General features: G+C 45.9%; 1 protein-coding gene across 9 annotated transcripts in view; it reads left to right on the top strand.

The window, feature by feature from the left end:
• Window positions 1-10,948, top strand: part of Dhrs7b (dehydrogenase/reductase 7B) — a 33,578-nt gene extending 22,630 nt beyond the window's left edge. For all 9 annotated transcript variants that reach the window (XM_034505268.2, XM_034505267.2, XM_076936705.1 and 6 more), the window contains 5 exons: window positions 1,878-1,981; window positions 4,572-4,788; window positions 5,239-5,331; window positions 8,391-8,543; window positions 10,249-10,948. In XM_034505268.2, the coding sequence (XP_034361159.1) occupies window positions 1,878-1,981; window positions 4,572-4,788; window positions 5,239-5,331; window positions 8,391-8,543; window positions 10,249-10,454 (773 nt within the window). In that variant the 3' untranslated portion in view covers window positions 10,455-10,948. The remainder of the gene's footprint in view (window positions 1-1,877; window positions 1,982-4,571; window positions 4,789-5,238; window positions 5,332-8,390; window positions 8,544-10,248) is intronic.
• Window positions 10,949-14,622: the final 3,674 nt, after the last annotated feature.

The following is a 14,622-nucleotide window of genomic DNA, read 5'->3' as shown; positions in this document are numbered from 1 at the left end:
CTTCAGAAATGACAGCAGCCCTGAAAGCATAGTGCAGTCTCCCTAGCACCTCCTTCCAGAAACCCATGTGAGGGGTGCTGGCCCGATGTGCTGGGGAATGCTGTGCAGGAGGCTGAAGGAACAGCCACAGGGTACCGAGGTACCTCTCTGTCCCATGAGCTGCTCAGTTGACGGAGCACTTCTCTCCTTTATAAAGGTCACTGTGTTTCTTCTGCCTTCTGTCTGACTCTTGTGTGAGGGAAGGGTTGTTCGTAACAATGTACACTGCATAGCCCTTTGACCCTGCCCCTTCTCAGGAAAACAAATGACAGCCATATTTCTTGTTAACCCTTTGGTGATGGCTTTCAGAGGTTGAACTGCCCTGCAAGGCAGGCTTGTCCCATCTGTGAGCCATGGGACCTCAGAAGCCACTATACCACCTGAGCCTCTAAGATTTGGTTCTGAGATCTGTGGTTAGTCTGGGGCTCATGTATCCTGAGAAGACACATTCAGTGGTCTGGTTCATTTACACTTATGCCAGCTTGTTAGTTTGTAGAACACTTTTGAAGATCAATTTGGAAATGTTAAAGTATTAGCCAAGGTGCATGCAAGGCAAGGTGGTGCATGCCTGTATCCTAACACTTTGATGATAGAGGCAGGAGGACCAAGAGTTCAAGGCCATCATGGTGAGTCTGAAAGCCAGACTAGGCTACTAGGATACATGAGATCATGTTTGAAAATAAAAAACAGAGACAAAGAGGCAGGCGGATTTCTGAGTTCTAGCCCAGCCTGGTCTACAGAGTTAGTTCCAGGACAGCCAGGACTACACAGAGAAACCCTGTCTCAAAAAACCAAAAAAAAACAAAACAAAACAAAAAAACAAAAACAACCAGAGACAAAAAAATCAGAAAAAGATTCAAGTATCAAAGACAGGTATTAAAAATACTTCATAGTGCTTTACCCGTGAAGTAATTACCTACTTTAAGGTATTCAACCCCAGTTCCCTCTGCTTATTTTAGGTATTATTTGTAGTAAGAATGGGAAGGGAGAAACATATTGTAACTTAAGTGACTATTATAAAACCCATAAGCACAGGAAATCTAGAGTTGCCCACAGACCTAGCTCAAGTCCATTCTCTGAAGCACTGGGCTGTCCTCTGTCAGGGCACTGGGAGTTAGCTACACTAGACATGTTTGGGGACAGTAAACAAGCAGCAAGAGGCACTCTCCAGTTTGCCCCTACTTAATTTTGCTGCCTGAATTTCTCAGCCAGCAAGACCTTAGGCCCAGCGTCACCTTCCATGGCCTCTCAAGTGTTTTATATACCATTCCTTGCCTCCAGCTCCTATCCTTTGGGTCCAGGAGTCCTGGAGGGCCCCCAGCCTCTCTGATTTTTAAAAGAATTGTGAATGTATACCTGCCAGTTGTATCAGTGGTCCGGGGAGCAGCGTTGGTAGTGCTGGAACACTGGTCCAGGGACCACAGCCACAGGACAGCTGGCACCACTTGTGGAAGTGGGTTGCTTATCAGGGCAGGTTTCCTGCCTGCTGGTCTCAAACTTAGGCTTGCTGGGCTTCTTCAACTGCAGGAGAGTTGATGCCCACAGGGTTGCTTAGGGTTATTTAGGAACACTGTGGCAAGCTTGAACATTGTACTACAGGCCTGTCCACCTTCCTGCCTTTCTCTGCCTTATAGATGTGTGTCACACCTCTTGATGCAAAGCCTATGCTGAGCTCATTTTAACTCCCAGCTCCACACTGCTCTACACTAACATGTCAAGTCTGTGAGAAGCTGGCCTTGTGCAGGGTTGAGTGACTTTGAACTGAGCTGCCTAGAGGAAAAAAATGACCCTGGATAATTTCAACTCTCAGAGTTATTTTATTTATTTTTTTCTCTTAGAATGTGCCAGAGTCTTTCACGCTGCAGGGGCTAAACTGATCCTCTGTGGAAGAAATGTGAAGGCCCTTGAGGAGCTCACCTGTGAACTTGCTGGTTCTTCTCAGGTGAGCCTACAACAAGGATTCTGTAAGGGAGGAGGGAAGAACTGCTGTGGCCTATGCCACAGTAGCCTACTCCAGGACTGCTGAGCTGCTGGCATCCATCTGCCCATCCATCCATCCATCCATCCATCCATCCATCCATCCATCCATCCATCCATCCAAGTGATCACATTGTATTAGCAAGCAGCAGGCTCCAAGCACACTTTATACCCCTATATTGCCACCGGCCACTACTGGTCAAACACTCTGTCAACTCAGCCTCATTTTGGCCCTTTCTTATGGGTTTGAGTTACTGTCTGACTTCTTGTCATTTCAGCCCTGAGGGACTGACTTCTTCAGCTATTATCTGGGAATGTCTTAATCTCTCCTTTACTTTTGAAGGGCTGTTATACTATATGCTGTTTAGATTTTTTTCTTTTTTCTTTTAAATAACTTTTGAATATATCAACCTGCTTCTTTTAGCATTCAAGGTTTCTGATGAACCATGGGGTTCATACCAAGGACACTTATGTGAAGAGTTGTTTTTGTTGTTGTTCCTAAGACTTCTTTTGTCTTTTGATGTTTTGATTATAAATAATTGCAGTGTGGGTCACTAGTTTATCTAGTTCAGTGGTTCTCAGCTTTCTAATGCTGAGACATTTTAATAGTTCCTCATGTTGTGCTGACCCCCAACCAACAAATTATTTTCATTGCTACTTCATAACTGTAATTTTGCTACTGTTATGAATCATAATATAAATACCCGTGTTTTCTGATGGTCTTAGGTGACTTTTGTGACAGCGTCCTTTGATGCCCCAAGGTTGAGAACCACTGCTCTAGTTGTGTGGAACTTAGATGTGGTGACACATGTCTTTGATTGGCTATTACACATTTAAATACTTCTCAGAGCTCTACACTTCTTAAGTTAGCTTGCTTGATGGAATACCTTAGATTTCTTAGGTTCTTCTTTGAATATACTTTTCTTTTTTCTTTAGATTTGCTAATTTAAATGATTCTGATGATTCTGGTTTGTGTTCAAGGATTTCTTCCTCTTTCCTCACCCGCTTTTTAAAAAATAATTTTTTTATTTTTATTTTATGTGCATTGGTGTTTTGCCTGCATGTTTTCTGTGTAAGGGTGTCAGATTCCCTGGAACTGGAGTTGCAGACAGTCATGAGCTGTTGTATGGGTGCTGGGAATTGAACTTGGGTCCTCTGCAAGAGCAGCCAGTGCTCTTAACCACGGAGCCATCTCTCTAGCCCCTCCTCACCTGCTTTTAAACTCTATTGTCTTTATGACTTCATTTACTGTACCTTTTAGCTCTACAGTTTCTTTTTATAACTTTTCCCTTAATTGAAATACTTCTTTTTAATCCATCCATTTCCTGTTTTGCCTGAGTCTTCCTTCATTCTTTCAGCATTGCAGAGATAGTTGTTTTAATGTCTTTATGTATTAAATCTAGCATCTCAGCTTTCTGGGGATTCTTTTCAGAGATCTATTTATTTGGTTCGTTTGGTTTTTTAAGACAGGGATTCTCCATGTAGCCCTGGATGTCCTGGAACTTGTTCTGTAGACCAGGCTGGTCTCCAACTCACAGAGATCCTCCTGCCTCTGCCTCTAAGTACTGGGACTAAAGGTGTGTGTCACCACTGCCCTGCCGGAGACTTACTTATAATTTTGATACTCCAAAGCAGTTTCCTGGCAGCTCTTTTAGTGGTAGCAATTGAAACAGAGCTGCCTGGCTCCATGCCCCACCTCAGGAATGAACAGCAGGTCAGCAATATTTGGAAGCTAAGGTCCTCCTTGCCTACCTTCCGTTCCACAAACTGCACCAGAAATATGGACTGCCTTTCCCATAGTTGCCTGCCAGGTTGTGGTGGCTGCAGTCCACTGCTTGTAGCTGTGATTTATCAGCAAAGTATGCTCTTAGAGGTTACGGTCAGATAACCCAGAGCTTCAAGTCACTTCACAGGGTTCCTGGAGCTTCCTGTTCTGTCCTCTTCTCTGCCTCTCCCTCACTTCCTGTTCTCACCAAGCTGCACAGCAGAACTGTGCTGGGTGGGTTTCTCTAGCATCTGGTGCTTTGCAGTATTCTTTGTGATCATAGAGGTTAAATGCCTGCCCCTCCAGACTGGATCAGGAGCCGTATCTGGCCTCCTTTTTGCTGTGTCCCAGTGCTAGGCATCCCAGGAATCCACGAATAACATTTCATGAACAGATGAATGGAAGGAACAATCCAGGATGGACCAGGCCTGTGCATTGACAACTTGAGTGGCATCATGATGAACGGTGTGGAGCAGCAAAGGCAGCTATTATTAATAACCCATGGTAATGCACTATACAAGTTTACATCACACATGATCCTAGCCTGTGGGGCTCACAGTCTAGCTGTTAAAGGTTAAAAGAGCCTGTGGTGTATAGCAGTCACCTTCAGTCTAGGAGAGAAGTTGCCCAGACCAGATGTGAACAGCAGTGGCAGGGACTTCGTATGCTGCCACATATAAGGGGTGCACAGCCTATAACATTTGTGCCAAGTGGGAAAGTTCCAAAACTCTGAAGAGTAGGAATATGGCTGTCAGTCAAAAGGCGCATTTTGTGTTTTGTATTTAACCAGGGACAGACACACCAACCCTTTGTGGTGACCTTCGACCTCACAAATCCTGGTACTATTGCTGCAGCAGCAGCTGAGATCCTACGGTGCTTCGGCTATGTGGACGTTCTCATCAATAATGCTGGGGTCAGCTACCGTGGTGCCATTAGTGATACCATAGTGGACGTGGACCGGAAGGTGATGGAAATAAACTATTTTGGCCCTGTTGCTCTAACAAAAGGTAGGCATCTTGGGGTCAGAGATGTGAGCATTAGTCATTAGAATGCCTGTTTATCTTGCTTGCATCTTTGTAGTGAGACACTGCCTGTTCCTTTCCATTCTGCCCCCTGTAGTAGGTGTGGTCATTAGATTTTGGGTGATTGGCCTTTTCTGGGTTTATGTTTGTACTGTATCTGTTTTGGACCCTCACATCAGTGCCGTCTCATTGGTGCAGCTTTGCATTTCTGCTCCAGGGTACCTGCATCCCACTGAGGGCAATAATTTGATGAACAGACTTCAGGTCAGAGGCCCAGCTCCTAGTTGGACCAGGGGACTCTGCTGTTTATGTTCTATTCTTCCCAACACACCACCCTCCATCCCCCCATGGTTCTCCATGGAAAACTCTAGGTCTCCTCCAGCAGCACCAAGCATAGTGACTGAGAGAGGCTAACTTTCCACCCTGTCCCCTCAGCACTCCTACCCTCCTTGGTGGAAAGAAAGCAAGGCCACATTGTCGCCATCAGCAGCATCCAGGGCAAGATCAGCCTTCCTTTTCGATCAGCATGTGAGTATGGTTACCTTCCTTCCAAAGAGCATTTTACCGTATGTGTTTCTGACTATAAAAATGATGTGTTCTCGGGTGGTGCTGGTGCACGCCTTTAATCCCAGTGCTCAGGAGGCAAACCTCTGTGAATTCAAGGCTAGCCTGATCTACAGAGCAAGGTCTAGAACAGCCAGGGCTATGCAGAGAAACCTAGTCTTGAAAAACACACACAAAAACACCACCCAAATGATGTATTTCTTAGCTAGATTCATGCACTATAGAAATGCCCTACAGAGAGATGGAGCAACTTAACTTCATTAGAACGTTTTTTGTAATTTTTTATTTTGTTCTGATTTGCTTTGTTTTTTAGAGACATAGACTCTGTACATAGCTCTGGCTGTCCTGGAACTTATACTCTGTAGACCAGGCTGCCCTTGAACTCAGAGATCCGCCTGCCTTCACCTCCCAAGCATCAGGCTGCCACAACAACCATCAGAATATTTTAAGCAGTCACGTACTTAGTTCAAGTCCCAGTTTGCTCCTTATTTCTTAGTTGACCGTGGGCAGGTATCCCTATCTCTGTCTGCTTATCCTTACTTACAAATGGAGACAGCTCAGCCCGAAGTCTGTTAGGAGGAAGGCCTGCAGCAGCCCTGGACTGAATGAAATCCATATGGCTCCATTTTTTTCCTACATAAAATCAAACACCCAAAATGGGATCACATTTCACATAGTTTCTGACTCGGTCAGTCTACTAGATGAGCATCTAGGTCCTTTTAAGTTAGGGACAGTTTAGTAAATGGTGATGACATAATTAACTTATGCTTTTATAGATACTGGGGAATCCCTCTATCCCTGCCTCAGCCTTTGACCTTCAGTAGTGATCCATGACAGAATATCCATGGATATTTATAGCTCTAGGTGTTCACAGGGATATTAAGACAAGCCCCAAAACTTTGAATTAAAAAAGAAAAAGACAAGCCCCAGGAAGTAGAAACAACATATAACACCAAAACATTAAAAATGCCCAGCAGGCTTCTGGTCCACAAGCTCACTGTCATTTCATTTGCTGCCCTCTTGTTACATACGCAAACAAATGCACATAACTTTTAGTTTGGGGGTGGGGGTGAGGGGCTTTAAAAAACACATTTGAAAGCTAATAGCACAAATTCTTTTTTTTTTTATCTTTTTTTTTTTTTAATTTTATTTAATGCATGAGTCCTCTGCTGCATATATATCTGCCTGCCTGAAGAGGGCATCAGATCCCTCCAGTATATGGTTGTAAGCCACCATGTGGTTACTGGGAATTGAACTCATGACCTCTGGAAGAACAGCCAGTGTTCTTAGCCGCTGAGCCATCTCACCAGCCCCACAAATTCTTTTTCTTTTTCTTTTTTTTTCAATGTGTCATTCTCTGAAACACTGACTTGGTGACAGTCTTCGCTCATCCATGTCCAAGGACCAGTTCATTCTGGCTAGCCCAGTGTCCTTGGAAAGGACAGTGACAAATAGTCAGAAAAGGACAACTGGCCTCTAAACAAAGCATATTCTTCCTCCCAGGCCTGGACCCTGGCTCTGCCTTTTGGCTCTAGGTGTGTGTGTCCTAAACTTGATTAAACTTCAGACCTTAAGCTTTCTTACTCCCCACTGACATCATGCATGCCTCCCAGCGCCCGTTCAAAGATGCAGTGAGATGTGCTGTGTAATTTAAAAGAAGTGGAGCCTATGCTTCTGTAGGTATTTATTTCTCTTTTGTCTGAATTATGTTTAATCCTGATAGCATTGGACAGTTAACCTAAGGTTGCTTATATGATTCTGCAGGAAAAAAAAAATCAAAATGCTGTAATCAGGAATGATTAAGCAACTAAGGCCCAGTGTTGATAAGGGGTATATTTCGATAGAGGTCACAGAGCATGTAATGAATTACTATAATCCATGTTTTACTTTGACTTAGCCCCACCAGCCTCTGTTCTCTAATTGCCCACTGACTGCAGCAGGTGTACACGGCAGTCTGGAGACCATGTGGTTACCTAGGCTGAGTCTGGCCAGCTGCCTAGGGAAGTGGGATTCACCCAGTGATTAACAGCCTTCTTAGCAATGAAGAGGGAGACATGGCCTTATCTCCTGCTGCAGTTAAGACTTCTGAGAAGTTCACAACAGAGTATACACATTGGGAAGTTGCACTGTGTGTGCCCTGAAGAGGGTCAACCATAACTGCACAGCATAGTGGAAAGCCCATGGCCTGGGAGCTCTGGAATGACCCTGCTGTCAATGTGGACTTCTGTCTTGAAGACCCAGAATGGCTATCCTCCTCAATCCTTAGGTGTCTCTGGAGTCACAGACGTCAGTTCTTTCCATAGTCATCTGGCACCCTCCTCACACTGCCTGCTGCCTCTTGGCACCTGCTCTGACACTCCTTGCTTTGCCTTCCCAGTATGTTGGAAGTCCCTTTTGACAAGGACCGAAACATTTAGGACCCCAAACTAGAGAAAATAGGTTTTTGTGGTCTATATGCTGGTTTGTGTCTGAGAACCTGGCACCAGCCTGGGGAGCTGCTGCTGGAGGACAGAAGGGCCTCTGTCTCTCTCAGGCTCAGGTTCCTCCTTATGTAAGTGGTCCCAAGTGCTTGAGCCAGGCTTGAGTCTACACAGCCCTGCATCAGGGAGGTTCTCTGGGGCCATGCTTAACAGGCAGAAAGACTGGTACAACTTGCACAGGCTCCTGTGGGATCCAGTTCTGTCACTGGGAGCCTCTCCCCCACAGACTAGATAGACCCACCTGGCAGGACTGAATCTATTTATACACACACACACACACACACACACACACACACACACACACAGAGAGAGAGATGTGTGCACGCACGCATGTGCACACATACACCATATATATCACTTCTTTTCTGAGCCATCTGAGGAAGCTGAAGGCATGGTGGCACTTTATTCTTATTACCTTAGGGTCTTCTAAGAACAAGGACACAGCGCACTTGTCACAATCAGGACGTGAACATTGTTGTAATGTTGTAATCTTAAATGCTAAGCGCACACCAGCACACTTTCTGCCTCTGTCCACAACTACAGATGCAGCCTCCAAGCATGCAACCCAGGCATTCTTTGACTGTCTGCGTGCAGAGATGGAAGAGGCTGACATCCAGGTGACTGTGATAAGCCCTGGCTACATCCATACCAACCTCTCTGTAAATGCTGTCACTGCTGATGGCTCCAGATATGGAGGTAGGTCTGGCTTCTCTCCATCACTAAGAGCTACAGCTTACCAGTGCAGCACTCTGCTGGCCTGAGTGTTGGTTGCAGATGTGGACTGATGTGTACGGCATTTCCCCCTTGGCCTTTATCATCACAACTTCAGCTTTCAACCCTCATCCCCAGTAGGTAGAGAATTGGGACAGAAAACTCTAGCTGAAATGTCACCACACTTCCCGCTAGCTCATCTGTAGATCCCAAGGCCCGAGGAATATTACCATAGTTAGGACTAAGTAAACCAAACACGGGGCTGATGGGGGGAAGGGAGTGAAGTCAGAGGAAGGAGGGGGCATAATTGGCCCCTATGCAGGGCGTTAGAAAGCGGCTGGTTTCAGGGGCAGTGTTCAGGTGAGGCCGGGTCAGGTGCAGCAGTGTCAGTCTCCAGCCTGCTCAGCCAGAGCAGCGCTGAGCTAACCTATAAGTTCTGCACATGTGCTGTGTAGCCTGACGCCTGCTTATACATATAAGAACACACAAAGAGCAGTTGACTTCCATCTTGGGTCAGCTGGTCCATGAATGCTGGAACTATTAGAGCCAGCCTTACCTTCCTGAGCTTGGAGCAAGTCTGCTATCTGTCTATCCCAACAGACTGACACAAAGGCCTGCCCTAGGATGTGTTATCTGTGGGTCTGTGCAGCTGCTGCTATGTAGCTGATGTAGGTCTTGCATTCATCTGACCAGGCCTGAATCAGCTTCTTTGCCACATCAAGCCTTTCCACAGAAAGCCACAGTGGCAGGAGCCAGACAGATGCAAACCTGTCCATCTTAGAAAATTCAGTGCAAACGGTTCTCAGCTTCCCATTCTTCTGTGGTAAACACAGTGAGGACAGATACCAGTGAAGGAGCTTGGGTTCTGGGTGGCGTCTGCCAACTGGTTCTGCTCTGTTAGCAAGATGATGAATCATCAGCCAGGGAGGAGCACCAATGCTGTTACCCTACACCCTCCTAACTGTCCCATCTGATCCTCATCCAGCTCTTCATGCCACTCAGTGCATAGGGGTGCACATGGGGTCAAGTGGTCTTTATCATCTCCCACTGATAGCCTTGTAAACCAGCCAGGACAGATGATAGACCATCCCCCAGTCACTGGCTGCTGCCCAGATGCAGAACATCTAAAGTCAAGACTTTGAGGTCAGTTCAGATGGTTCAGTGGGTAAACATCTGCCACCAAGCCCGACAACTTTGGTTTTTTTTGTTTTTTTTTGTTTTTAGATTTATGTATTTTTATGTATATGAGTGCTATGTCTTCATGAGCTCCAGAACGAGACTCAGATTCCATTACAGATGGTTGTAAGCACCATGTGGGTGCTGGGATTGAACACAGGACCTCTGAGTTCTCAATTGCTCTTAACTGCTGAGTCATCTCTCTAGCCCCCACCATCTTCTTTAGATCAGGGGATGGAGTCCACTTTGAGGCCTACCTGTGCTGGATTTTGGCATCTGCCACAGAGCACCAAACAGGCACATTCCCTTTGGTTCCACACTAACTGGTACACCCAGTCTGTCATCCTGTCTGTATCTCTTTTGTCCCCATTTCCCTGCTCTGAACCATAAGTTTCTCATTTTCTCAGTGTAATGATATCTCCTTCCAGGAGGAACTCTGGTGGGACTCTGAGAAGTTGGTTGGCCTCATGCCTCCTCGTTTATCCTTAGGTTCTTTTTCTTTTGTTTACTGTAGCTCTAGACAAGAACACAGCCCAGGGCCGAAGCCCCGCAGAGGTGGCCCAGGATGTCTTTGATGCTGTGAGGAAGAAGAAAAAAGACGTTGTCTTGGCTGACCTGCTGCCGTCCATGGCTGTCTACATCAGAACTCTGGCTCCTGCACTGTTCTTCAGAATCATGGCCTCCAGGGCCAGGAAAGAGCGAAAATCCAAGAGCTCCTGATGTTGGCAGAGCTGCTCGCTTGGGCCAGCCTGATGAGACTGAGCACACACCTTCCTGGGCTGAGACTGCAGTACACGGGCTCCACAGCTGAGACCTGGGGGAGGGCTGGCTTGTGCTTGTTTCCCAAGGAGTGGATTAGCCCTGAAGCAGTGAAATATGGAGCTGTGCGGGAACTCCGAAAGATGTAAAATAAATGACTCAACAGTGGGTCAGAGTTCACAGTAGAAGAACCACATGTTTCTGAGTCTTGGATGTCCCTGATTTCAGAAGTGGTTCTGGAGGTTTGAGGACCAGGCATAATAGTACCAGCCCCAAATCTGGCTGTTTGTTCTGTTTTCAAGACAGGGTTTCTCTGTGTAGCCCCAGGTGTCCTGGAACTCACTCTGTAGACCAAGCTGGCCTCAAACTCAAGAATCCACTTGCCTCTGCCCCGAAACCCCAGGACTGGGAATAAAGGTGTACCACCCCCATCCTCATTCACCCCACGTTCCCAACTCTGCTCTTAGTTTGGCTTATTGGAGACCACTGACCCAATTTTTATGGAAGAGGCCTGAGGGAGGAGGCTGGTAGTCGTAAGATGGTCCCAGGTCCTGCTCTTACTGTAGAAAGTGGCTGAGTGTGATAGATGTTTGGTGTATCCTATGCAGTGCCAGCTTTAGTATCAGGAAGAATCCCCCTCGTCCTCCTGGTCCTGCTACTTTTACAGTAATCTCACTGGTACCATTCCAAGCTGAAGGTGAACCTGTTTGAGAGCAGCCAATGAGGAGAGCTCCTGCTTGGCTCTGCTGTGATGTGGAAAGAAGGCTCTCAGACTGCAGACATTGGCTGTGGTTGCACATCTCAGGCAGTGCCTTGACTCCAGGTGGGAAGACTTCCTCATCCAGGTCAGGCAGAGCTAGGAAGAGCCCTTGTGTTCACCTTTGACTTTGTTTTTCAAGACAGAGTTTCTCTGTGTAGCCCTGGTTGTCCTGGAGCTCCCTCTGTACACCAGGCTGGCCTCAAACTCAGAGATCTGTCTGCCTCTGCCTCCCAAGTGGGGGGATTAAAGGCATGCGCCACCACAGTAGTGCCACCACTGACTTATGAAAAAGGTCAACTTCATTTTCCAAGTTTAGAAATTTTTTCTGTTACGGGAACTGAAAGCTGAAGCCATAGGACGTCCACTGGAGCTCTCCCCAGGTAAGAGTAAAACTCCCTTACAAAGCTGTCAGGTTCACTTAGCTCTGGGCCTGCCGAGTTGCCTTTAAAATGATCAGATAAACACTGTGTGTTGAGCACACCTCCTCCTCCCTATCTGCCCTTTCTCCCATCAGTCTCCTTCCATCCCCTTCACTACTATTGTCCATGTACCTCATTTTATGTGACTATATGAATTTAGGAACCATAAACGAGAAAAACATGATACCTGTCTTCTGAGATTGGCTTAATTCAAGGTATTGTCTCCAGCTGCATGTTTCTTCGCTTATTTTTTATAGCTGAGGAAAGTCCAGTGAGTGTGCCGTTTTCTAATCCCTATCTATTTGCTGTCTGATGTTGGACACCTCGGCTGGTTGCATAGCTTAGTACTGAGTAGTGCTGCAGTGCTCACTGATGAACAAGTGTCCCAGACGGTCTGACTCGCATTCTGTGGGTGCACAGTACACGGCAGATCTCCTTCTAGTGTTCTGACAAACTTCCATACTGATTTCTGCACAGGACAGGTCATACTAGTTTAGATTCTTACCAGCAGTGTGTAAGGGTTCCCTTTGTCCACATCCAGGCCAGTGTTTGCTGTTTTCTTGATGACTGGCTTTGTAACTGAAGTGAGATCTCTGACTTGCATTGCTCCAGTGGGTAGTGAGATGCAACAGTTTTCATGTTTTCTGGCCGTTTGTATTTATTTCATCTGTTATGGCTCATTTCATTATCCCCCTTGACCAGTTTTTCAAAAGTTCTTTGTGTATTCTAAATATTAAATCTCTCAGCTCTGACAAAAGTTTCTTTAATCCCGTGGCTCTCTCCACTTAAAGTTAAGCTTCCTTTGCGGTGTAGAAGCCTTTTAGCTTCATGAGGTCTGATTTATCACTTACTGGCCTTGTCACAGGGGTCCTGTTGACAAAGTCCTTGACTGTGTCTGTATCTGGAAATATTTTCCCTACTTTTTCTTAACAGGTTTAAGTTTCACATCTTACACGAAGGTCCTTGGTCTGTTTGGAACTGATGTATATCTGTGCAGGGTGAGATAAAGATCTAGTTTCATTTTTTTTTTTTTTTTTTTCTTCGAGACAGGGTTTCTCTGTATAGCCCTGGCTGTCCTGGAACTCACTCTGTAGACCAGGCTGCCTCGAACTCAGAAATCTGCCTGCCTCTGCCTCCCAAGTGCTGGGATTATAGGCATGCGCCACCGCTGCCCGGCTTAGTTTCATTCTTGACCGAGTGGTTGCCCAGGCTTCACGGCACCATTTGTGCATTCCTATCTTAGTCTTTTATTTTGTCCCATTAGTCTACGTCTGCTTACTGCTAATACTGTGCTGACTGTTAGGATGACTGTGATGTAACTTCAAGCTCTAGAAGATGATGACCTCCCACGTTTATTTTTGTTCAAGATTACTTTGTTTGTCTGGAGTCTTTTACGCTTCTGAAGTCTGTTTTTCTAGTTTTTATTATTTTTAAGAATGGCTTTTGAGGGCCAGGAGGTGGTGGCGCACGCCTATAATCCCAGCACTTGGGAGGCAGAGACAGGTGGATTTCTGAGTTTGAGGCCAGCCTGGTCTACAGAGTGAGTTCCAGGACAGCCAGGGCTATACAGAACCCTGTCTCAAAAAACCAAAAAAGAAGAATGGCTTTTGAATTTTGATGCAGTTACGTTGAATCTGGAGATATCTGATACAGTATATAGTTCTCCGCCCCCCCCATTTTTATCTATTTATTTACTGTAGCTGTCTTCACAGACATCCCATATCCATTTATTTACATTTTTATCCATTTATTTACTGTAGCTGTCTTCACAGACATCCCATAAGAGGGCATCAGATCCCATTACAGATGGTTGTGAGCCACCATGTGGTTGTTGGGATTTGAACTCAGGACCTCCAGAAGACCAGTCAGTGCTCTTAACCACTGAACCATCTTTCCAGCTCGGTTCTTTCTTTACTTCCCACCCAGACTGTATCTCAGCCTGGCCTCAAACTCACTCAGTATTCAAGGATGGCCTTCTAAATCCTACTCCTACTGCCCCTGCCTCTCAGTGCTGGGGCCATGCATGTGCGCCATGCCAGTTTATAGAGTGGTGATAAACATCAGGCCTAGGACTGCATGAGTATTAGGCGGTCACAAACTGAGCTGTTACCCAAGCCAAGATTGCTATTTTCACAATATTAATTCTCCCAGTCCACAAGAATGAGGTCTTCCCATCTTCTAGTGTCTTTCTTGAGTGTTTTAAGGTTTTCTTTGTTGAGGTCTTTATCCTGTCCCTTTCCTGAGAATGTTTGTCAGTTCTAGTTTTCTGGTGAAGTCTAGTCATGTAGAAGCATCATTTGCAAATAAGGATACTTTCCCCTTTTCCTGTTTGTATTTTATCTGCTTATTGTTGAGCTGTTGGCTTTAATATTTTATATGTATGGGTTTTATCTGTAGGCGTGCCTACTGTGCATCATGTACAAGGTCTGATGCTATGGAGGCCAAGAGAGGGCATCAGATTTTCTAGGACTGGTTTTAAGTTGCCATGCAGTGCTGGGAACTGAATCTGGATCCTCTGCAAGAGCAGACTCTTTTACCACCAAGCCATTTCTCTAGTGCCTTATGCTTCTCTCTTGAGCCTGATAGGTGATTAAAAATAGCTGCAATAGCCTAAGGTCAGCGCTGCAGGCTTGAAGTTCCCCAGGAGAAGGAAGATGAGTGTGACCAGACTAGGTTTGACTTACCATGGCCCACACCTTGTCCTAGATGACTCAAGAACTGTGGGTGAAATGTGGATACAGATCATGGGTGGCCTCTCATCTTCCACAGATACCACCCACCCTCCCGCCAGGGAGGAGGAAGGACTCCTTAGTGTTCATAGAACACAGTACCAGGGGGAAGCCTTCAACTCCTGCTCTCAAAGTTGACTTTGTTCCTGACAGTTTTAGCCCAGTTCCCAACTGCACTCCTTTGTTCTCCTGCCCTTTCCATCCTTAAATTCCTTCAAGTA

The sequence above is a fragment of the Arvicanthis niloticus genome, chromosome 6 (genome assembly GCF_011762505.2).
Source record: "Arvicanthis niloticus isolate mArvNil1 chromosome 6, mArvNil1.pat.X, whole genome shotgun sequence".
In the NCBI taxonomy this organism is placed as follows: Eukaryota; Metazoa; Chordata; class Mammalia; order Rodentia; family Muridae; genus Arvicanthis; species Arvicanthis niloticus.
The sequence above is the reverse complement of the archived record's forward strand: the minus strand, read 5'-3'. Positions and strand labels throughout refer to the sequence as shown.